The 23,876-nt window shown below is 39.6% G+C and overlaps 1 protein-coding gene across 1 annotated transcript in view; it reads left to right on the top strand.

Moving 5' to 3' along the window:
* Positions 1-737: 737 nt before the first annotated feature.
* Positions 738-23,876, top strand: part of LOC107765628 (alpha-farnesene synthase-like) — a 202,426-nt gene continuing 179,287 nt past the window's right edge. The window contains exons 1-5 of the mRNA XM_075248633.1: positions 738-963; positions 1,041-1,308; positions 2,043-2,418; positions 2,499-2,717; positions 2,845-2,898. Of these exons, the coding sequence (XP_075104734.1) occupies positions 811-963; positions 1,041-1,308; positions 2,043-2,418; positions 2,499-2,717; positions 2,845-2,898 (1,070 nt within the window). The 5' untranslated portion in view covers positions 738-810. The remainder of the gene's footprint in view (positions 964-1,040; positions 1,309-2,042; positions 2,419-2,498; positions 2,718-2,844; positions 2,899-23,876) is intronic.

Below are 23,876 nucleotides of genomic sequence, written 5' to 3'. Positions count from 1 at the left end.
AACCGAAATAATCCAAACCGAGATTTAGTTTGATTTTGATAAAATGCGAATCAATCTGGTCCATGTACACCCTGGTCACTACATCAATGGCCTAAAGAATCTTTAAGTCTAGAAGGTGGACTGGACGTCACTTTTAAGTCTCACATTCCACACAATAGTTTTCTCATCTTGCGTCGTTTACAACGTTTTTTGTATTTTAAGTTGTGTTTTCGAATTAAGGACTCCAATTCCATTTTTGTTTCGTTCTTTTCTCTCTCTCTTTTACTTATACATCACGACATTAACAAAAGATTTTCTTGCTCAATATCAACAACAAACTCAATATTTTTCATATGTGGTGTCTAAGTTTATGACTTTCTACCGTAATCTCAAATTAATATACTAATAACTCGGTTCACAGTTAGATATTTATAAATATTAGGTGGATTTCTTAATAGAAATACAACATCTACGCAGAAGTTACTCGGTTTCCGGGAACCCGATAACAATACTCTAGATCCGCCACTGGTGTCTATGAAGAGTAGTGTGTACGCAAACCTAAGTACTCCTATGTAGTAAAGGTAGATAGGTTATTTCCAATAGATACTCGACTCAGAAAAGATGATGACTAAGAAGAATTAAGTAGAAAAAATACTCACGAAGAAGAATTAGATCTGAGAACATGATGAACAAATGGCAATAGAAAGACGTGACGTATTCAATCCAACTGTTACACGAAATGAATCAGTCATTTTACCTCTATAAGCTCTTAGAAGTTATGAAATATCTCCACAATTATTCTTGTATCTTCTCCACCTCTATTATTCCAATATGATACTTTCTGTGTCCCTTTTTTCCACTATGCAGACTAATAAACGTCAAAGTACTACTAAAAAGCAAAGTCTTCCTGAAAGGAAGATTTCTACCTATAAACCAAACATTTGGAAATATGATCATCTACTTACTCTTACAAGTGAATATTCTGTGAGTATTTAATTACTTTTATCTCTTAAGTAATGTTCATGTTCGAAATTTTTTGTAATTAATAATCGCTCCTGCAGGAAGGGAAGTATAAAGTTGAGGCTGAGAAGCTAAAAGAGAAAGTCAGTTGCACGTTTTCAAACACTATTTGTCCACTGGACCTGCTAGAGCTTATAGACAGCATTGACAAACTTGGACTCAGTTGTTACTTTGAGGTTGAAACCAAGGAAGCTTTGAAAAAGATAATAATGTCCGTGAAAACTAGTTCCAGCTCGAAGGAGGAGAATCTGTATTCTACTGCATTGTGCTTCAGGCTTCTCAGGGAACATGGCCACCATGCTTCGCAAGGTTACCAATAAGTTAATTAATAATGCTTCACAACTAGGATTTAGACTAAGTGGACAGGGGTGGCTCAATAAAATTAGAAGTCTAAACCCAATACAAATAAAAAGCCTTAAATTTATTTAGTAAAAATCACATATTGTATTAATTAGGTAAAGGATTTAATTTCTAATTAAGAAATAAATTAAACAGGCCAGATAAAAAAAATATCTGATTTAGGAAAACATAGTTGAAATTGGAAAGTAAAATTGTTGGAAAGGGAAAAATGAATCCATAATCTAAAGGAGGTAAATATGCTAATTAATGAGAGATAAATTAAAACAATAATTTAGTTATTCGATCATCTGAATAACCTCGACCAAATCGTAGAAAGTGATGTAAATTTAATCTTTAATACTGTAAATAAAAGATACAATATCAATTATAATACTCCCTCGGTTTTAATGTGAACACATTTGACTGGCCACGAAATTTAAGAAAAGAGAGAAAACTTTTGAACTTGTAGTGTAAAATGATACACATATATTTTGTGTGGCTATAAATCATTGTATAAAGATAAATTATTTTCAAATAAGGAAAAATGTCATTCTTTTTGGCACGGACTAAAAAGGAAATAAGTTCACATAAATTGAAACGAAGGTATACAAATAATTGTAAGTTTGACTTAATTTTTGAGGCCTAAAAAGCAATATAATGTCTTTCTTATTTAATTTCATGTTGTTTTTATTGTTGTACTACAGATATGTTAAAGGACTTCTTCGATGGAAAAGGAAAGCTGAAAGTCTCAGATGTGAAAACATTGTTGGAGGTTTTGGAAGGGTCGTATATGAGCATGGAAGATGAAAACTTACTAGACGACACACGATTGTTCACAACAAAAAACCTCAAGAGCCTTGTATCTAAATCAGATTACACATTTACTAATAAGGAATATAATTTGAGCAATAGCTTGAGTTTTCCATTGGCATGGAGAGTGAAATGGTATGATGTTAGAAAACATATCTGTGCTCAAGAACTTGAATGCAACAACACAAATCCAATGTTGCTCAAGTTGGCAAAACTTAACTTCAATATAGTTCAAGCCACGCACCAAAAAGATCTCAAACACGTATTAAGGTACTTAAAATTAACATGTCAAATGAGAATCACTTTCTTCTCGTTGTTTATTTGAAAATAATTTCTTGTGAATTTAACAGATGGTGGAGGAATGTTTCCATAGTTGAAGATTTGAACTTTACAAGGGATCGGATAGTAGAAAGCTTCTTTTACGCTGTAGGAGTTGCCTCTGAGCCTCAACAGGGAAGCATGAGAAAATGGCTCACCAAAGTGATTGAGTCGGTGCTAATAGTAGATGATGTTTATGATATTTATGGTTCATTAGCCCAAGTGCAGCAATTCACTCGTGCCATAGAGACGTAAGTTCTCCTAAACTCAACATTTGATACAAGTTAAAATTAATTAACCGTCCTGTTATTTAAATACTAGTACTACGTACATACGTAATAATCATGCATAAAAACGAGATTTTTCACATTTAATTAGGTGGGATCCAAATGCAGTAGAAGGGCTGCCAGAATGTATGCAGATCTGTTTCAGGTCTTTGAGTAAAATTTGTATGGTTGGACTCGTGGTTGAATGTGCGTTCATATTTTGTAACCTTCGCCGGATTCCGAGATGTAGTCCCCGCATGCGATTTTTGAGCTACATTTCAGATTTTTATGGAAAATTAGTATTTTCTCATGAAATTAATTCCAAAAATTTTTATTCACTGGACGAATTATGTGTGACTAGATTCAAGGTGTTCAGAGGCCGATTTGCGAGTCAAAGTTATAGTAAAGTAAAGAATTGCACATTTTGAGGTAAGTAACATTTATAAATCTTGTCCTGAGGGTATGAACTAGGTGACGGGCGTGTGGGCGTGCACCGAGGGGATTGTGACTTGGTCCGTCCCGTGAAACTGTAAAGTTGAATAATTTATTGTTAGCTATATTCTCTCTATGTGTTGAAGAAATTTGACTGTAAATCATGTTAGAAATCATACTTAGGCTATGTGATAGTACTGTTGGGACCCACCGAGGTCGCGTACTTGTTGAATTATTTGCTAATTGATGTATTGTACTCAGTCATAATTTTTCTTGCATATCATACCTCAGACTTTCTTGAAAATTGTTGAGACACTATGTTATCTTTGTTTGGGCTTATCTTTGTGATTCCCAAGAGCCCGAGAGACTAAAGAGGTTGAGGACTGAGTAAGGCCAAGGTCCTGTCAGTGAGGTAAGGATACTATGGCACGTGAGTTGTCCGTGGAGATTATGATGCTTGGGCTGTAGGAGCCCCTACGGAGTCTGTACACCCCCAGTAAGCACGAGTACCCCCTGAGAAGCTTTACTAACTTTTCATTTGTTGTTGTACTTAGTTGCTATCTGTCATTGTTGTGAAATTCTATGAAAGATTTTATATCCGGATTACATGAACTTGAACTGTATAAAATTGATTTGACTTAAACTGTTGGATTTGAAAACAGGTCTATTCTTTCCTGGAATTACTGAAAGTGAACTATAACTGTGTAGCTCGTCACTATCTTCAGTTCTTTATGTATTATTGTTACTTACTAAGTTGGTTGTACTCATACTACACCATGCACTTCGTGTGTAGATTCAGGTGTTCCCGGCCAAAGCGGGTATTAATTTCTTTTGCACAGTTGAGTTTTCGGAGATCCAGATGTTGCTGCCGTGTTTCGCAGACCTTGCATCTCCTTCCCTATCTCCTTATTTACTGCATTTGGTCTAAGACTATTATGGACCGTATTTTCCATACTTGTACTCATATTAGATACTCTGTTCTCAGTGACACCGGGTTTTGAGAATGTTTATATATGTATTTGTGAGTTTTTGTTCCGCTAAAATTTAGATATTATGTTTTCAAACTTAAAAGATATGGTGGTTTATTGAGATTGTCGACTTACCTAGTATTGAGATAGGCGCCATCACAACGGGTGAGATTTTGGGTCATGACAAAAAAGTTCAGAGAGACCCTGTCAAAAGGAGCTATGATATGGTATCACAACTTACCTCCTAGTTATATTGACTCAATTGCTATGCTTGTAGATTCTTTCGTGAAAACATACGCCGGGGCTATCAAGGTCGAGACCACAAAGTTAGACCTTTTCAAAGTAAAATAGAAGGATAATGAGATGGAATTGCCACCGGTAGTGTCCCGGTTTCAAATGGAACTAATGGACCTGCCACCGGTGGCTGATGATTGGACCGTTTAGGCTTTCACCCAAGGACTCAACATTCAGAGCTCGTTGTCTTCATCGTAGTTGAAGCAAAACATGGTAGAATATCCGGTTGTTACTTGGGCCGATGTACATAACTGGTATCAATCGAAAATCAGGGCCGAAGATAATCATCTTGGGGCTCTTTCCGGGTCCCTGTATCCCATCAGAACCATCGACAGAGTCAAGAGAGACATCGATCTTGAACCGAGATCAAACAAGGATCGGTATCAGCCGTACAATAGAGACCGAAGAAATAGTGGGTCCGGGCGGAACTCTATGAGAAATGAAAGGAGAAGTGATCGAGGTCAGAGCAACCGGGGACTCAGGAGAAAAAACAGATTCTACAGGCCCGTCGGGCCTAAAGAAGTACCGAGATTATCGGAGAACAACTTCAACGTCAATGTCGCCAATATTGTATCTGCCATCGGACATATCAAAGATACCAAATAGCCTAGACCTTTATAGCCCGATCCATCCCAAAGGGATCCTAACCTAATGTGAAAATATCATGGCACTCATGGCCATAGAACGAAACACTGCCGACAATTAAGAGAAGAGGTGGCCAGGTTGTTCAACAACAGGCATCTCCGAGAGTTCCTGAGTGATCGGGCCAAGAACCACTTCAGGAACAAGGATTCTAATAAGCAGACTGAGCAAGAAGAGCCCCAACACGTCATTAACATGATCATCAGTGGAGTCGATGACGGAAGGAACCTTATCTTTCAATGATGAAGACACTGAGAGGATCGTGCAGACCCACAACGACGCACTGGTAATATAGGTACTCCTAAATAAATCTTGAATTAAGCGTGTGTTAATTGATCCACATAGCTCAGCCAACATTATTAGATCAAGGGTCGTGGAACAACTTGTCTTACAAGATCAGATCATACCTGCGGTCCGAGTCTTGAACGGGTTCAACATGGTATGCGAGACCACTAAAAGGGAAATACCATTACCGGTGAACGTTGCCGAAACTGTGCAGGAAGCCAAGTTCTATGTAATAGAAGAGGATATGAGATATAACTTTTTGTTCGGGAGGCCATGGATTCACAACATGAGAGCAGTACCCTCAACACTGCACCAGATGATGAAATTCCCAACACCCGGAGGAGTCCAAACAGTTTATGGGGAACAACCGGCTGCCAAGGAGATGTTCGCGGTCGATGAGGTGATCCCGGCATCCACACTCTTGATATAGGAGGATCCAAATCGAATGGTCAAAGACGGGGCCAAATAGCAATCACTAATACTAGCATCGATGGAATCGGAGGAACGAAGAGTAGACGAGGACGACGACTACAGAATCCAAAGATCATTCATAGCCCCCAATGATTCCGATGCTACAAAATCAACAATCGAGGAACTGGAACAAGTCATACTAACCGAACATTTCCCCGATCAAAAGTTATACCTAGGCACGGGGTTAAGCCCTGAGCTCAGGAAAAAACTCATTCAATTTCTTATAGCTAACGGAGATTATTTCGCTTGGTCCTACCTTGATATGTCTGGGATCCTGCCGGAGATAACCAATCACAAGCTAAGCCTCGACCCGGAGTTCCACCCGGTCAAGCAGAAGAGGAGGCCCCACTCCGAGGTTAAACATGCTTTCATCAAGGACGAGGTATCTAAAATCCTTAAAATAGGGTCCATTCAAGAGGTTAAATACCCGGATTGGTTAGCAAACATAGTGGCAATCCCTAAAAAGGAATAAATTGAGAATGTGTGTAGACAATAAGGATGTGAATAAGGCATGTCCCAAGGACTCTTTCCTTTTGCCCAACATCGATTGCATGATCGATGCCACGGCCGGCCATGAGATCCTCTATTTTCTCAATGCCTACTCTGGGTACAACCAAATACGGATAAACAAGGGTGATCAGGAAAAAACTTCCTTCATCACTAAATACGTCACATACTGCCATGACGTGATGCCATTCGGATTAAAAAAATGCCGGTGCCACTTATCAACGCCTAGTAAACCGAATGTTCGAAGAACAAATTGGAAAATCAATAGAAGTTTACATTGACAATATGTTTGTTTAGTCCCTACGAGCAGAGGACCATTTAAAACATTTACAAGAAACCTTCAGCATAGTGAAAAAATACTATATGAAGCTGAACTCAGAGAAATATGCGTTTGGAGTTGGATCAGGTAAATTCCTCGGATTCATGGTATCCAACCGGGGAATCAATATCAACCCCGAAAAGATCAAAGCCATCGAAGATATCACGGTTTTGGACAATGTGAAGGTCGTGCAAAGATTAACCGGACACACAGCCGCCCTTGGGTGATTCATCTCAAGGTCCTCCGATAAGAGCCACCGATTCTTCTCACTATTGAAGAAGAAGAATAACTTCTCATGAACCCCGGAGTGCCAACGGGCCTTGGAGGAACTCAAACGGTATCTATCTAGCCCACCGCTGCTTCACACACCGAAGAGAGACGAATAATTATACCTGTACTTGGCAGTATCGGAGATTGCGGTAAGTGGAGTCCTGGTCCGGGAAGAGAAAGGTATGCAATTTCCAATTTACTATGTTAGCAGGACTCTAGGTGAGGTCGAAACTAGGTACCCTCACCTTGGAAAATTAGCGCTCGCTTTGCTAAGTGCCTCTAGGAAGTTGAAACCATTTTTTCAATGTCATCCTATATGTGTTGTGACTACTTACCCATTGCGAAATATAATGCATAAACCCGAGCTCTCGGGATGATTGGCCAAATGGGTCGTGGAGATCAGTGGGTACGATATTGAATATCGACCCCGGACCGCCATTAAATCTCAAATATTGGCGGACTTCGTGGCCGACTTTATGCCGACCTTAAAACCCGAGGTCAAAAAAGAGTTATTGGTGAACTTGGGGACGTCTTCGGGGAGCTGGACCCTCTTTACGGATGGTGCCTCGAATGCAAAAGTGTCCGAACTTGGCATCATATTGAAGCCACCAACATGCAATGTAGTTAGACAATCTATTAGAATTATGAAATTGACTAACAACAAGGGCGAATATGAGGCCATGATTGCAGGTCTCAAACTAGCCAAATGCTTGGGGGCGGAGGTGATCGAAGCTAAGTGTGACTCCCTCCTCATGGTGAACCAAGTTAATGGGACATTCGAGGTCAGAGAAGAAAAAATGCAAAGGTACCTGGATAAGTTACATGTAACATTACATCAGTTCAATTAGTGGACTTTGCAACATGTACCTCAGGATCAAAGCAGTGAGGATGATGCCCTTGCTAACTTAGGATCATCGGTCGAGGATGGCAAGTTCAACTCAGGGGCAGCCGTACAACTCATGAGATCGGTAGTGAAAGAAGGACAATCTGAGATTAACTCAATGAGCCTTACTTGGGATTAGAGAAAAAAATATATACAATATTTGAAGGTCAAAAAACTGCCTTCAGTTCCAAAAGAATTGAGGGCCTTGCGTACGAAGGCAGCCCAGTTTAGTTCGTCCGAAGATGGAACCTTGTTCAGAAGAACATTCGATGGCCCACTCACAATATGTCTAGGACCAAGTGATACCGAGTACGTTCTGAGAGAAATATAGGAAGACACCTGTGGAAATCATTCGGGCACCGAATCATTGGTTCGAAAAGTAATCAGAGCCGACTATTACTAGATCGATATGGAAAAGGATGCGAAGGAGTTCGTACAAAAATGTGATGAATGTCAAACACATGCTCTGATGATTCACCAACCTGAGGAGTTGCTGCATTCGGTTTTGTCACCATGACCGTTCATGAAGTGGGGAATGGACATCGTCGACCACTTCAATGGGCACCCGGTAAGGTTCAGTTTATATTATTTATGACTGACTATATTTCTAAGTGGGTAGCCCAGGCATATGAGAAGGTCAGAGAAAAAGAAGTCATCAATTTCATTTGGGATCACATTATATTTCGTTTCAGAATGCCAGCCGAGATACAACGGGAAATAGTTTATCGGTAGCAAAGTGAGAAAGTTTCTCGAAGACCATAAGATTAAAAGGATCCTATTTACACCCTACCACCCTAGTAGGAACAGACAAGTTGAATCAACTAACAAAACCATACTGCAAAACCTCAAAAAGATGTTAACTGATGCAAAAGGGAAATGGATGAAAATCCTGCCCGAAGTCCTATGGGCATACTGTACGATCTCGAAGTCCAGTACCTCCACCCCGTTCTCGCTGGTTTATGGTGTCGAAGCTTTAATACCGGTTGAAGTAGGAGAACCAAGTCTATGGTTCTGGTATGCAACCAATGAATCGAACGACGAGGAGATGAATACAAGCCTGAAGCTATTAGATGAAAGGCGCGAAGCTTCCCTTGTTCGGTTGGCCGTCCAAAAGAAGCGAATCGAGAGGTATTACAATCAATGATCTAACCTTCGACATTTCAATGTAGGGGACTTGGTGTTAAGGAATGTCATGCTAAGTACCCAGAATTCGAACGAAGGGAAGTTGGGACCGAACTGGGAGGGTCCTTATCAAATTATTGAGATCACCGGTAAGGGATCGTACAAACTCGGAATAATGAACGGTGAGCAACTACCGAACGCCTGGAATATAACTCACTTGAAGCGGTATTACTGCTAAGGTATGACCCCATTCATCTCTTTTACTTATTTGCATTTTTAACTTACACTTGGAGGCAACAGTTAAAGAACGACACAATTTGTAGGCCTGAAAGTACGCGTTGCACTCTTTTTCCCTTGAATCGGTTTTGTCCCAAATGGGTTTTCCCGCAAGGTTTTTAATGAGGCAACATTAAATCGTGCTAACTTAGAATTGAAGGACGGTTGCAAATTGGTATCGGAGATCATGAAAATAGTATACGAGGCCTCTCTATGATCGGCCCCGAAAACTGGGGGCATCACCCTCGGATAACGACTTTAGCAAGGAAAGAAACTTTTTGATTAAATGGTCTCGGCTCGGTCGATAGGATTTACTGTAAGGGCCAAACAATCGAATTAATCGTGTCCACATAGACTTTTCAAACCCTGACATGAAGCTTGTATGCATGTGTAATCATATATATTACGCACAGAAATAACAGGAAGTCTCTACCTTGCGGATAAACATCTTATCCCTTAGAATTTTTTTTTCTTTCTGAATTTTCTACATTTGATCCCCTAAAGGTATCGAGCCCAAAGGCCGCTTTTATCCGGGTTCAAATGATCAATACCACTCGGGGACAGTTGTCCGGAAACAAACTCGGACGACCCGGGCAATCAGAGCCCGGGTGCACAAGACCTATTAGGCAGTGCCTGAACCTTAAAGTCTACGGCCATCCCCATTCGGAGACTGTTATCTTAGGCAAGTCCGGATAACTCGAGGTGACAATCCCCCAAGGAAAACCTGAACTAAAAGGCTACGGCCATATTAAAATGGCTCGGAGACGTCCGAGACCCATAACAAAAAACAAGGCCTTCAAAAAATTTCTTAACCAGTTCTAAAGGCCACCCTCGGCAAATTACAATCTAGAAAATTATAAGTACTTTAGGGAAACGTTCTGGTCATACCGAACCCCCACGATGCCTTAAACAAAATAATGTCGAAGGCAAGGCCTGTTCGAACCTCCGAACATGACCTAACTATTTCATGATAAGGCATATCGATCTTTGCAAACATAAAGAATAAAGCAAAGGAAAACAAAACTCAAAAATCTTCAAAGGGAAAAGGAAGCCCTGTATTATATATATATATATAGTCTTTACAAAGGCCAAACGGCCTTGACAAAAATGGACAAAAGTACAAAAATACAAAAAACAAAGAATAATGTACAAGTCACTTAAATGGCCTGGTCTTCATGCCACGTCGCCAGGGTCTTCAGAGTCTCCTCCATCCTCGGATCAGCTCGAACCCACGAAGCCTTATTCATCCTCGGGTTAAGCCAACTTCTTGGCCTCGGCTTCAAGCCCATTAGCACTCTCGATTTCAGCCGACAATACGAAACCACGAGCATGAATCTCCTCGAGGGCCTCCCTTCGGGATTTCCTCTTTGCATGCTCAACGATATCCTTCGTTCGATCCTGGGCCGCCTGAGCATCGACCTTATATCGGGCCACCATCTCATCAGCATCGACTTTAACCACCAAGACCACCGACTTGGCTGTTTCAAGCTCTTTGGCAAGATTTTCTCGATCAGAGACAACCGCACTTAGCTGAGACTGGATCTCTTCAAACTTTTTGGCCTGCACCTCGGCATTTTCCTTTGCCGCTCGAAGCTGGGTCTCAGCCGAAGTGAGATACACCCGAGCAGTCTCTTTTTGCGAGGCCAGACGATCCATCCTGCCTCTCCATTCATGGGTCTCAGCTTTGACACCATCCATCTTAGCTTGAAGTTGGGCGATCCGGTCGATTTTCTGTTGGACCTGCGGATTCTGACCATTAGTCACCGAGTCTAGCTCGTCGTCACTAACCTCAAATATTTTTACCTGCTCAATCAAGTCGGCATGCTGCTTCAGAGCCACCTCCAACTCATCTCGGAGGTTCATAGCCTTCCCTTCACACTGCTCGCTGAGAAGTTTGTAAGTATCTCTTTTCTTAGTGAGCCCTCGGCCTCAAGCTGGTTCAGCTTGTCCCGATATAGGAGGAAAGTCTCATGATGAAGCACCGAGGCCTACAGACAAAAATAAAAATGTTAGGATTATCTATAAATTATTCTAAGTACAAATTAAAAGTCATCAAAAGGTATGTGAAGTTACCCAATTTAGCGCCCGTTGTGCTTCGTTGAACAGGAAGGTACATCGTTAATCTTGGCTTGATCTTCCTCGGTCACTAGACACCGAAGGTAACTGGCTACCCCTACAGCGGCAGAGAGGACCCGGGTATCCTCCAGAATGGAGATAACGATCGATCACTTTCGCTCAGGATCCACACTCAGAGCTGGGAACCGGTTTATTAGTTTCGGGCTTGAGGAAGGTCCGCTTGTTCCCGAAGATGGACTTTTCTTCGGCACCTCCAAGTCACCCAATCCGGTGACGTCCTCCGTGACCGGGAGTGGACTTTTTCATATCAGGGTCGGATTCCGATTCCTAAAGTTGGAGTAGGTCCGTAGTGTCAATTAGGACTTGTATGCAAAATTTGAGGCCAATCGGACTTGATTTGATAGGCTTCAACATTGGATGTAGAAGTATGAAGTTTCAAAGTTCACTAGGCTTGAATCGATGCGCGATGCATGGTTTTTGCATTATTTGATGTGATTTAAAGGCTCGACTAAGTTTGTATGATGTTTTAGGACTAGTTGGTATATTTGGTCGAGGTCCCGCGGGCCTCGGGCGGATTCCAGATGGTTAACGGATTGAATTTGGCCTTATGAAAATGCTGGTGGCAGCATATATGGTGTAACCGCACCTGCAAGGGTTTGGCTGCATGTGCGGAGCCGCAGAAGCGGCACTATGGCCGTAGAAGTGACCTTTCAACTAAGTTGGGTGGCCAGAGATATGAGTGTATTTCTGTATCTGCGAGCCAGCAGATGCGAAGAGAACTTAGCATAAGCGGAAAATGAAAGAGACAGCTGGGTCATAAAAGCGGAGGGGTATCCGCAGATGCGTGACCGCAGAAGCACGTGGTGGACCGCAGAAGCGGTCGCGCAGAAGCGTAAAATGGTCTGCAGAAGCGGATTTTTCCTGGCTTGGAGGGAACCGCACCTACGATGGATTTTTCCTGGCTTGGAGGGAACCGTACCTACGATGGATTTACCTCAGGTACGGTTGGTGTTCCGCTGTAATGACCCGCCAGTTTGAGTATTATAGCCCCGTTTCCACATCTACTACTCAATTTTTGCTATACAATATTTATGAGACTCGCCGGGGTGATTGGTTCGGGTCCGGTAAGGTTTTGGAATGAATTGGAACATTTGTTCCAATGTTTAAAGCTTAGGTTAAAATAGTGACAGGATATCGACTTATGTGTAAATGACCCCGGAATAGAGTTTTGATGATTAAAATAGCTCTGTATGGTGATTTTGGACTTAGGAGGATGTCCGGAAAATTATTTGGAAGCCCGTAGCTAAATTAGGCTTGAAATGGCTAAAATAGAAATTTAAGTTTGGAAGTTTGACCGGGGAGTTGACTTTTTGATATCGGGGTTGGAATCTAATTATGTAAATTTGAATAGGTCTGTTATGTCATTTATAACTTGTGTGTAAAATTTGAGGTCAATCGGAATTGATTTGATAGGTTTCGGCATCGAATGTAGAATTTGGAATTTGTTAGTTTTGAATAGGCTTGAATTGGGGTGCGATTCTTGTTTTAGTGTTGTTCAATATAATTTGAGGCATCGACTAAGTTCGTGTAATATTATGGGACTTGTTAGTATACTTGGTTGGGGTTCCATGGGCTCGGATGAAGTTTGGAAAAGTTTTTGGAAGAGTTTGGTGTTTTGAGCATAAGCATGTAATGATCCAAAGGTCCATTTTTAGTTCTAGAGATCGAAATTGGATTTCGAGACTTCATGGATTTTAATAATGAATTATAGGAGTGATCTAGAAAGTTTGGTCTAATTTCATCAAGTCACGATTGGGTTTCTAGCGCAAAACATGAGTTAATTATTTAACGAGTGAAATTTGTACCGCATTGAGCAAATGAGCTCCAAATGGAGTTTAGATTGACCAACTGGGTTTGTATTATTATTTGTGACTCATAGGAACAAGAATCGTCGAATTCCGAGTTCGTATGATGGAGTTAGAGCATTTTTAGTTAAAATAATAACTAATGGTGTAAGCAAGTTCTGGTATGGACTTTTAGTGACGGTAAATGGACTTTTAGTGTCGGATGGGCAGAAACTTAAGTACCAAAAAATGGTCATTTCCTTCATTTCGTTTTGGATTTTTGGAGCACGGTTCTTGGGCGATTTTGAGGATTTCTTCACGACTTCGACTTGGGTAAATGTCCTATATCCAAAAGTGATTATATTTCATAAATGCATGGTTATATTCATCATTTATTTTATATTTAAATGGAAGAAATCAAGATTTTTGCAAAAACTTTCAAGAACAAACATTTTAGATTTGGAGGTCGAGTTGTTATAGGAATTTGATAACATTGGTACGGTTGGACTCGTAATTGAATGTGTTATCGGATTTTGTGAGTTTCGTAGGATTCTGAGATATGGGCCCCACAGGTGATTTTTGAGTTAAATTTTGGATTTTGTTGGAAATTAGTATTTTCATATGAAATTAATTCCTATAATTAGTATTGCGTGAATTGAATTAACTGTGGCAAGATTTGAGGCATTCAGAGGCCGATTCGTGAGGCAAAGGCATAGCAGAATAAAGAATTACATAGTTCGAGGTAAGTAATAGTTCTAAATTTGGTCCTGAGGGTATGAATCCCCATATTATGTGTTATATGATTGGTTTTGAGGTGACGCATATGCTAGGTGACGGGAATGTGGGCGTGCACCGTAGGAATTGTGACTTAGTCAAATTCCATGGCATTGTGTAGTTGAATAATCTGTTGTTATCTGTACATTCTCCATGTAGTAGAGTAATTGAACAACAAATCATGTTTAGTTTATGTGTTGGCACTGTAGGAACCCACAAAGGTCGTGCGCATGTTGAATTATCTGCTAAATTATTGTTTTGTACTCAATCATAGTTTACTTGTTTATTTTATCTCAGTCTCTATTGTTCATTATTGATGCATCATATTATTGTTGTTTGGGCTGATTTGTATGATCATTGAGAGCCAGAGAGATGGGAGTGATTTATGACTGAGTGAGGCCGAGGGCCTCATTGTGAGATATTATATTATAGCACGTGAGTTGTCTGTGCGGATTCATATATTATACTATAGCATGTGAGTTTTTCGTGCAGCACGTGAGTTGTTCGTGCGGATCAATATATTATACTATAGCACGTGAGTTGTCCGTGCAACACACGAGTTATCCGTCCGGATACATATATTATACTATAGCACGTGAGTTGTCCGTGCAGCACGTGAGTTGTCCGTGCGGATCCAGATATTATACTATAGCACGTGAGTTGTCCGTGCAGCACGTGAGTTGTCCGTGCGGATCCAAATATTGATACTATAGCACATGAGTTGACCGTGCAACACGTGAGTTATCCGTGCGGATAATAGAGCTTGGGCTGTAGGAGCCCCTCTAGAGTCTGTACACACCCCTAGTTAGCACAGGTACCTACTGAGTGCGAGTGATGAGTGCTGAGTGAATGAAATGGCTGAGTGACTATGGTCTTGAGAGGATGCATATGATTTCATTCTTATTTCACTACGATTGTCATATATTACTGTGTTAGAAATTTCTGAAAGATATTATCTTCTTTTTCAGTCAAACTTGATATGAAATTATTGTTGAGTGTTAAATGTTGAACATGAAAGCATGCCCTAAATCTTATGTTGGAAATTATTGTAATTGGACCCAGCTTTGAAGATTGTCACTATCTTGAGTGCTTTATTTTGTATTGTTACTTGCTGAGTTAGTTGTATTCATACTACACCCTGCACCTCGTGTGCTGATCCAGGTACCTCCGGACACGGTGGTTGCTAGTTTTTCGAAGCTTTATTTGTGGAGACTATCGAGGTAGCTGCTTGGCATCTGTAGACTTTGACTCTCTTCTTTTCAGTTGTTATACTGTTTTATATTTTTCAGACAGTGTTTTTATCAATCGGACTTTGTTATCATTTAGATGTTCATGTACTCAGTGACACCGGGTTTTGGGAATGTATTTTATATCAATGATTTGTGTGGTTTTCTATGAAATTCAAATATTATGTTTTCAAACTTAAGAGAAATTGTGGCTTATTGAGGTTGTCAGCTTGCCTAGTATTGAGATAGGAGCCACCACGACAGGTTAGGATTTTGGGTCATGACAAGTTGGTATTAGAGCCCAGGCTTACATAGGTCTTACAAGTCATGAGCAGGTTTAGTAGAGTCTTGCGGATCGGTACAAAGACTTTTGTACTTATCTTCGAGAGGATGTCGAACCCTTAGGAAAATTTCACTTTCTTGTATTCTATCATGCGGAATTGATTCAGCTTGAAACATAACTCTTTGAATTCCTTCCACTCATTTGTGTGCGTATGTGAGCGCTCAGTATTAGCTGTGCATCGTTGGCTTGTGATTCCATGAACAAGGTTCGAGATGTGTATTCTGTGTTTTGGTGATGGACCAGTCTAGAGGACTTGAGTCCAGGTTTAGACCACAGCTTAGACTCAACAGTTTCGGTTGTGAGAACTTGTATATTTGGACTCATATGTCCGGTAATGTCCTTACGAGAAGAATTCGTGGCTCGATGAGCGGTTAAATGGCTATATGATAAGGATGGTATGATTGTGGGATGTGTTAAGATGGTTTGAATGTGACGAGAAGTGTTTTCCTTTTGATGAAAAAAAGGGTGCTTGGTTTCTATCTTGATTTGACGTATAATCTCGAGTATGAATGTGTTGAAGGATTTTTCATGTTGTTAAATTGCGAGACAAATTAAATTCTCATGTCGTGTTGATGATTTCAAACTCATAAATCTTAAGTGATTCCGTAATAATTGTGGTTGCGAAAGGGTATAGCAAGATGCCAATTTGAGTCTAAGCAGGTGGGTTTTCTCCTACGGAGTAATCTACATATATGTGTTCCTTATAATATTGAGTGGAGGGTTTCGTTTCTCCCAACGGGGTATATATGTTGAGATTTGAGTTTGGATTAGTTGAGAAAGTTGACTTGACCGTCACGGGGATGAAGGCGAGCTTAGTAGATGATTTGAGGTATTTTATGGTTTGTGTTACCTGAGCTTGTGAAGAAGTTTTATGGAATTGATTGCGGGATTATGACAATAGTAGAGTATGGGTATGATGAGTTATCAGATGTTTTGTTATATGGATTTGAGCCAAGTAGGGGAGTCTGATATCTACGATTTGATTGCACAATTATGTGCGATATTGGATTTGGTCCAAGGCATACTTGTTGATTAGTTATGACTTGCAGAGGTTTATATCGAGGATGACTCGAGTAAGAAAATTTCTTGAATGCGGGTCATATAGCACTTTATGAAAATATGAAAAATCATGAAATGATTAAATTGTTATTTTGAAGGATGTAGTGCGCAAGAAGTATGAATTTGATTGGTGGTATTAAGGCAGGGTTACTTCTTTGGGGTTGTTGTGCTAGTGGAGCTTGTGTCTTTCGGCCCGTTTGGGCGGTGCAATTTAGATTTGAGCATAATGGGTGACTTTCGAAAGGGTTCTAATGGATTCAAAATGTATATATATCAATTGAATTTTTTTTGAAATTTGTATATTGCCAGAATCGATTATTTACACTGGATGGTGCCGGGACTTGCGGTAATTCAGTATGACTATGGATTCTACATTTCAGTGCAAGAAAGGTAAAAAGGAACAACTTTAAGTCCACATAAGGTCTTTTCAATGTGAGGGTCTCGGTTGTGGCACATTAGTGGCTTATGGGCCTTCGGGTAGTATTTTTTTGTGTTAGGATGTCTTGTAGTGAGATGTGGGTACGGATAATAGTGTTCTGACAAGAAAAAATATCAACTTGAGGGTAATTCAGAAGAAAATCAGAGAAAATAGGACAAATGGGTAACATACTGGATCAGTATGGTAATGGTATGCTGGGTTCTGTTAGTTCTAATGATGAGGTGGTGCTTTACGGGTGTTTTTTTGGCAATGCTCTCTGATTTGGCAACCTGTGTGGCTTGGTCGAGTTAGAGGCATTTAGTTTTGATAGCTTGATTATGTGAAAATGGATTTCAAAGTGTTCTTGATGGGTTCTACCATGGTTTGAGCCGAATATTTTCTACCGGTGTGGGGAACATGTTGTGTATTGTGATTTCCTTCTCGAAAGAAGTAAGAGAAAGGTTTCTAACTAACAAGGTATGTAATTTGTTGGTGACTTAGAGTTTATAATGAGATTATCTATATTTTCACATGATAGATGTGGTGTGTTTTGCGGGATTTAGATTTACATGTACAAGGTGGCAATTCATTCTTGAAAGGAGGATCACAAATTTTGGACAGAATGGTCAGTTTCAGATATTTAGATGAATGCTATAATTGCTTGGCAATCCCTGAGAAAGGTGCACATTTCAGAAGGCGCAATGTGTTTTGACTTACGGATGTTCATTGGTATTACGGTACTCACCTGGTTGATAGAATGTTGATATTCAAATTATTGCTATGTGGAACGAAAGAATTATGAAAGTATTCCTCATGGGAAGATCGTGAATGGAAGATGTGTTAGTCATTCTAGTGCTGGAGTTGGGATAGTTACGGTGATTCATGTGTTTGATGAATTTGGAGACTGGGAGTTCTCAGAAGTATATTGTTTCGGGTTACGGCCTGTTTGAGGTGAGTATTTTATTTTAACTCAGTGGAGGCACTAGTTGCGTTAATTATTTGTGATAGCTACTCACTATAAGTGTGTATATATGTGAGGTTTGAGCCAATGTGTGGGCATCATGGCAAGTATTCATACTCGAAAGAATGCTTAGGTTATGATATGCCTAGAGTTGATTGTTAAGCGTAAAGTTTTAACGTTTCTCATATTCGTACCTTTGTTGAGAACTATCTGGGCTATACTTGAGGTTACAAAGAGGTTGATTCCTTTAATAAATTGGATAGTTACTAATTCTGCATTAACTTACCGATTTGAGTTGTGATAGCATACTTTGCACATGCCTACCGTATGACGTGTTATTTATACCATTCCAGGAGCATGTGAATCTTATTTCATTTATCATATACATGTGTACTTATTTGATTGCTCCTGTATGATATACTTGGACTAAAGGCCTGTGACCATGGCAGGTGGATGATATTATAGCACGTGAGTTGTCCGTGCGAGTGATGTTAATGTGAGATCTAGAAGAGCTGGTTACTGTTATTAAATTTGTGTGTGTTGGTTGTACTATATATAATGAGATTATAGCATTGCAGTTGTGGTGGTGCTTTTAGAACTCGCAATACGGTCCCCTACTTTGAGACATCTTCCATTTTGGGTACAAGGTTGCGCCATTGTTGCTTGAGTTACATTGGTGTGGCATGTCAGTGGGATAGTTGTGTTTAATAATATATGGTCATTGGACCTATAATGGGTACTATCAGATTTTATTACGGTATATTAGGAGGATAATATTGAAAGTCATCTTAGAAAGTGATTATGATTCTTGTTGGGGCAAGAGAGCTCCATAACTTGTTGACCTGATGAATGGTTATGAGATTCCGCATGTTTCTTTCATTATCAGCAGTGTACGAAGGTTTTGGAACAAAGTTTTGTTTGGTATGGGGCTTACTATTAGTACCGGGTTAGTTTTGAGTAGTTACTATGATCCTAAATGGTGCTGCGAGTATGCGAGTTGTGTAGTATGTTATGTGACTATACTTGGGGTTATGGTTATGGCTTGATATTTCTTGTTCAGACTTATACAGTGTGTAGATGTGAGATTCGTGTCTTGAAAAGAATTCTGGAAGTTGGAAATTTTCTAAGTTTTACGGAGTAAAGTTAAAGTAAGGATCTTCAATTATGTTGAATTGACAGGCCTATATGGAATAGGGTGGCGTGGGATCACCCCCAGGTATGTGCGTGGTAAGATAGAATAGTGATGTGATGGCTTGGAAACAAATCTTGGCAGGTTCGAGGATGAACGTAGGTTTAAGTGGGGGAGAATGTAATGACCCGATCGGTCGTTGTGAGTATTACAATTCCTTTTCAACATCTACAGATCAATTTGTGCTTTACAATTCTTATGTGACTCGCTGGGGTGATTGGTTCGGGTCCGGTGAGGTTTTTGAATGAATTGGAACACTTAGTTCCAAGGTTTAAAGCTTAGGTTAAAATAGTCTCGGGATGTCGACTTATGTGTAAATGACCCCGGCATAGAGTTTTGATGATTCCAATAGCTTTGTATGGTGATTTTAGACTTAGGTGCGTGCCCGGAAAATTATTTGGAAGCCCGTAGCTAAATTAGGCTTGAAATGGCTAAAATAGAAATTTATGTTTTAAAGTTTGATCGGGGAGTTAACTTTTTGATATCGGGGTTGGAATCCGATTCTAGAAATTTGAATAGGTCCGTTATGTCATTTATAACTTGTGTGCCAAATTTGAGGTCAATCGGAATTGATTTAATAGGTTTCAGCATCGAATGTAGAATTTGGAATTTGTTAGTTTTTAATAGGCTTGAATTGGGGTGCGATTCGTGTTTTAGTGTTGTTCAATATAATTTGAGGCATCCACTAAGTTCGTGTCATATTATGGGACTTGTTAGTATACTTGGTTGGGGTCCCATGGGCTCCGATGAGTTTTAGAAGAGTTTTTGGAAGAGTTTGGTGTTTTGAGCATAAGCATGTAATGATCCAAAGGTCCATTTTTAGTTCTAGAGATCAAAATTCAATTTCGAGACTTCCAGCATTTTGATAATGAATTATAGGAGTGATCTGGAAAGTTTGGTCTAATTTCATCAAGTTGCGATTGAATTTCTAGCGCAAAACATGAGTTAATTTTTTAACGAGCGAAATTGGTATCACATTGAGCAAATGAGCTCCAAATTGAGTTTCGATTGAACGACTAGGTTCGTATTATTATTTGTGACTCATAGGAACAAAAATTGTCAAATTTCGAGTTCGTATGATGGGGTTAGAGCCTTTTTAGTGAAAAACATTATTGCTGGTGCAAGCAAGTTCTGGTGTGGACTTTTAGTGACGGAAAATTGACTTTTAGTGACGGATGGGCTGAAACTTAAGGACCAAAAATGGTCATTTCCTTAATTTCGTTTTGGATTTTTGGAGCATGGTTCTTGGGCGAGTTTGAGGATTTCTTCACGACATCGACTTGGGTAAGTGTCTTATATCCAAAAGTGATTATATTTCATAAATTCATAGTTATATTCATCATTTATTTTGTATTTAAATGGAAGAAATCAAGATTTTTGCAAAACTTTTCAAGAAAGAAAATTTTAGATTTGGAGGTCTTGTTATTATCGGAATTTGATAAAATTGGTATGGTTGGACTCGTAATTGAATGGGTTGTCGGATTTTGTGAGTTTCGTAGGATTCCGAGACGTGGGCCCCACGAGTATTTTTGAGTTAAATTTCAGATTTTGTTGGAAAATTTATATTTTCATATGGAATTAATTCCTATAATTAGTATTGACTGAATTGAATTAAATGTGGCTAGATTTGAGGCACTCAGAGGCGGATTCGCGAGGCAAAGGCATAGCAGAATAAAGAATTACACAGTTCGATGTAAGTAACAGTTCTAAATTTGGTCGTGAGGATATGAAACCCTGGGTTATGTGTTATACGATTGGTTTTGAGGTGACGCACATGCTAAGAGACGGGCGTGTGGGCGTGCACCATAGGAATTGTGACTTTGTCAAATTCCATAAAATGGTGTAGTTGAATAATCTGTTGTTATCTGTACATTCTCCATGTATTAGTGAAATTGAACCACAAATCATGTTTAGATTATGTGTTGGCACTGTAGGGACCCACAAAGGTTGTGCACATGTTGAATTATTTCCTAAATTATTATTTTGTACTCAGTCACAGTTTACTTATTTATTTTATCTCAGTCTCTATTGTTCATTATTGATGCATCATATTATTATTATTGTGTGGGCCGATTTGCATGATCATTGAGAGCCCGAGAGACTGGAGAGAATTATGACTGAGTGAGGCCGAAGGCCTGATTGTGAGATATTAAACTATAGAACATGAGTTGTCCGTACAACACATGAGTTGTCCGTGCAACACGTGAGTTGTCCGTGCGGATCCAGATATTATACTATAGCACGTGAGGTGTCCGTGCAGCATGCGAGTTGTCCGTTTGGATCCAGATATTGATACGATAGCACGTGAGTTGTCCGTGCATCACGTGAGTTATTCGTGCGAATTATAGCGCTTGGGCTGTAGGATCCCCTCTGGAGTCTGTACACACCCCTAGTGAGCGCAAGTACCTACTGAGTGCGAGTGATGAGTGTTGAGTGAATGAAATAGCTGAGTGACTCTAGTCCTGAGAGGATGAATATGATTTCATTTTTATTGCACTACAATTTTCATATATTACTGTGTTGGAAATTACTGAAAGATATTATCTTCTTTTCAGTCAAACTTTATATGAAATTATTGTTGAGTGTTAAATGTTGAAAATTAAAGCATGCCCTAAATCGTATGTTGGAAATTACTATAATTGGACTCAGCTATAAAGCTCGTCACTATCTTGAGCTCTTTATTTAGTATTGTTACTTGCTGAGTTGGTTGTACTCATGCTAAACCCTGCACCTCGTGTGCAGATCCAAGTACCTCCGACACGGCGGTTGCTAGTTTTTCGGAGCTTTATTTGTGGAGACTATCGAGGTATCCTCTAGGTTGCTAGTTTTCTGGGTTTTGGGGGTTCTTCTAGGTTATTTAATATTGATGTTCGTGTAATTGTTTTTATTTACTCTGTAAATTTTACTTTATACTGTATAATTAAGAAAAATTATGATTTCAAAATATTAAAATGAGTAATTAAAGTGGTAAATCACCGTTGGCTTGCGTAACAGAGGCGTTAGGCGCCATCACAACCTATGGTGGATTTTGGGTCATGACAGCTTGGTATCAAAGCTTTAGGTTCATTTATATCTCACGAGTCATGAGAATGTCTAGTAGAGTCTGGGGGATTGGTACGAAGACGTCTGTACTTATCTTTGAAAGGCTATAGTGCTATTAGGAGCATTTCCCTTCTTGATTCCTCATCGTGCTTTTTGATTCCTTTAAGGCTTATGCATTTATTTCCTTCCTACTCAATATTATGCAACGTGATGCGCTTGTTATCAAATGGTCGTCGAGTAGTTGTGGTGGTACTGCAAACATTATGCAGGATGTTTTTCCCTGCGTGTTCTGGTACGCTATTGTCGTCGCCTTGCGGAAGGATGTTCTGTCGTTTCATCTCAACAGCTGTATTTCCGATGGTTTTGAGGTTATGCACAGATTGCTATGATGTTCACACATTGTTATCGCATGATGTTCACCGTGATGGCGCCCAACGTTGCCGCTAGGCAAGCCAACTTTAAACTAACTCCGTGACCTTTCTTTTTACGGTTTAAAAATAGTTGATTTTTATTTTATGCACTATTAAGAAATGAAGGTTTTATATATATATAAAAAAATGAGAGATCAAAATTTTAAAACAGGTGAGATGAGATACATAAGCCAACAACCATTAAGTGCATACCAATATAATTATTTTCCAAGACCCGGTGTCACAAGTGTATGAGATACTAGTAGAATATACAAAAGAGTACTACACATTTGTCTGAAACAAAATTGACAGAAAAATTAGGAAAAAGGAAGACTTCAGCTGCTGCAGAACGGGCTCGGAAGATAGCTCACCGCAAGTCTCGCAGTTGTAATCAAGTGTGCGAGCCGAACTGATATCCAGAAGCACCTACCTCAGATCCTACAGATCAAGTACAGAAGTGTAGCGTGAGTACATAAACAACATGTACCCAGTAAGTATCTAGTCTAACCTCGAAGAAGTAGTGACGAGGGATCGATTTTGACACTTACTATTGGCCAACAATAAAAATATATACAAATGACAATAGAACTCAAAAGGAAGAATTTAAATAGTTGATCCTTTCACCGAAAAGCAATTACGCACCCAAGGATGTACGACCCAATAGAAATTACATCAAACATATTGGAGTTTCCAGTATCATTTCGCACGAGTTATGCCGAGGATGTATGACTCGATCGAAAATACATATAAATATACTGTGTGCACTTTCGAGGGTCGAACGACGCGAACCATAGATGCATCTATTAACCTGCTGAGGCGAACGACCCGCTCCCATGAGAGTAGTAGAAATTTACCCCAATCACAGAATATAGTTGCGACGCAGTTGAACATAGATTTCTCAAGTTATTATAATATTCCTCAATTCTTTTCAAAATAGGAAAATCAAATGAAAATTTTCAAATTTCGAAATCCTCAATTTAACTCTTTTCAAGGCAGATAATAAACATACTCAAATCTCAAATCTTTTCCAGGCAAATAATAAACATAATCAAATAGCGGTATCAACAAGCCATGATGTAAACCTAAACTACCCGGTCATAAGAATGAATAGTAGCTACGTACGGACTCTCGTCATCTCGTGCGTCCGTAGCTCCACATATAGAAGCACATTTCAATTTAAGTTCACCTATGGGTTTAATTCCCTCTTACAAGGTTAGAAAAGAGACTTACCTCGTCTCAAAGCCCACTTTCCGATCCAAGATTGTGATCAAACCCCCAATTCGGTGCCAAACAATGCAAAACTAGTCAAATGGTTTAATCATAAATTAATACA

Source organism: Nicotiana tabacum, unplaced genomic scaffold (assembly GCF_000715075.1).
Source record: "Nicotiana tabacum cultivar K326 unplaced genomic scaffold, ASM71507v2 Un00006, whole genome shotgun sequence".
In the NCBI taxonomy this organism is placed as follows: Eukaryota; Viridiplantae; Streptophyta; class Magnoliopsida; order Solanales; family Solanaceae; genus Nicotiana; species Nicotiana tabacum.
This window is presented reverse-complemented; position numbering and strand designations above follow the sequence as displayed.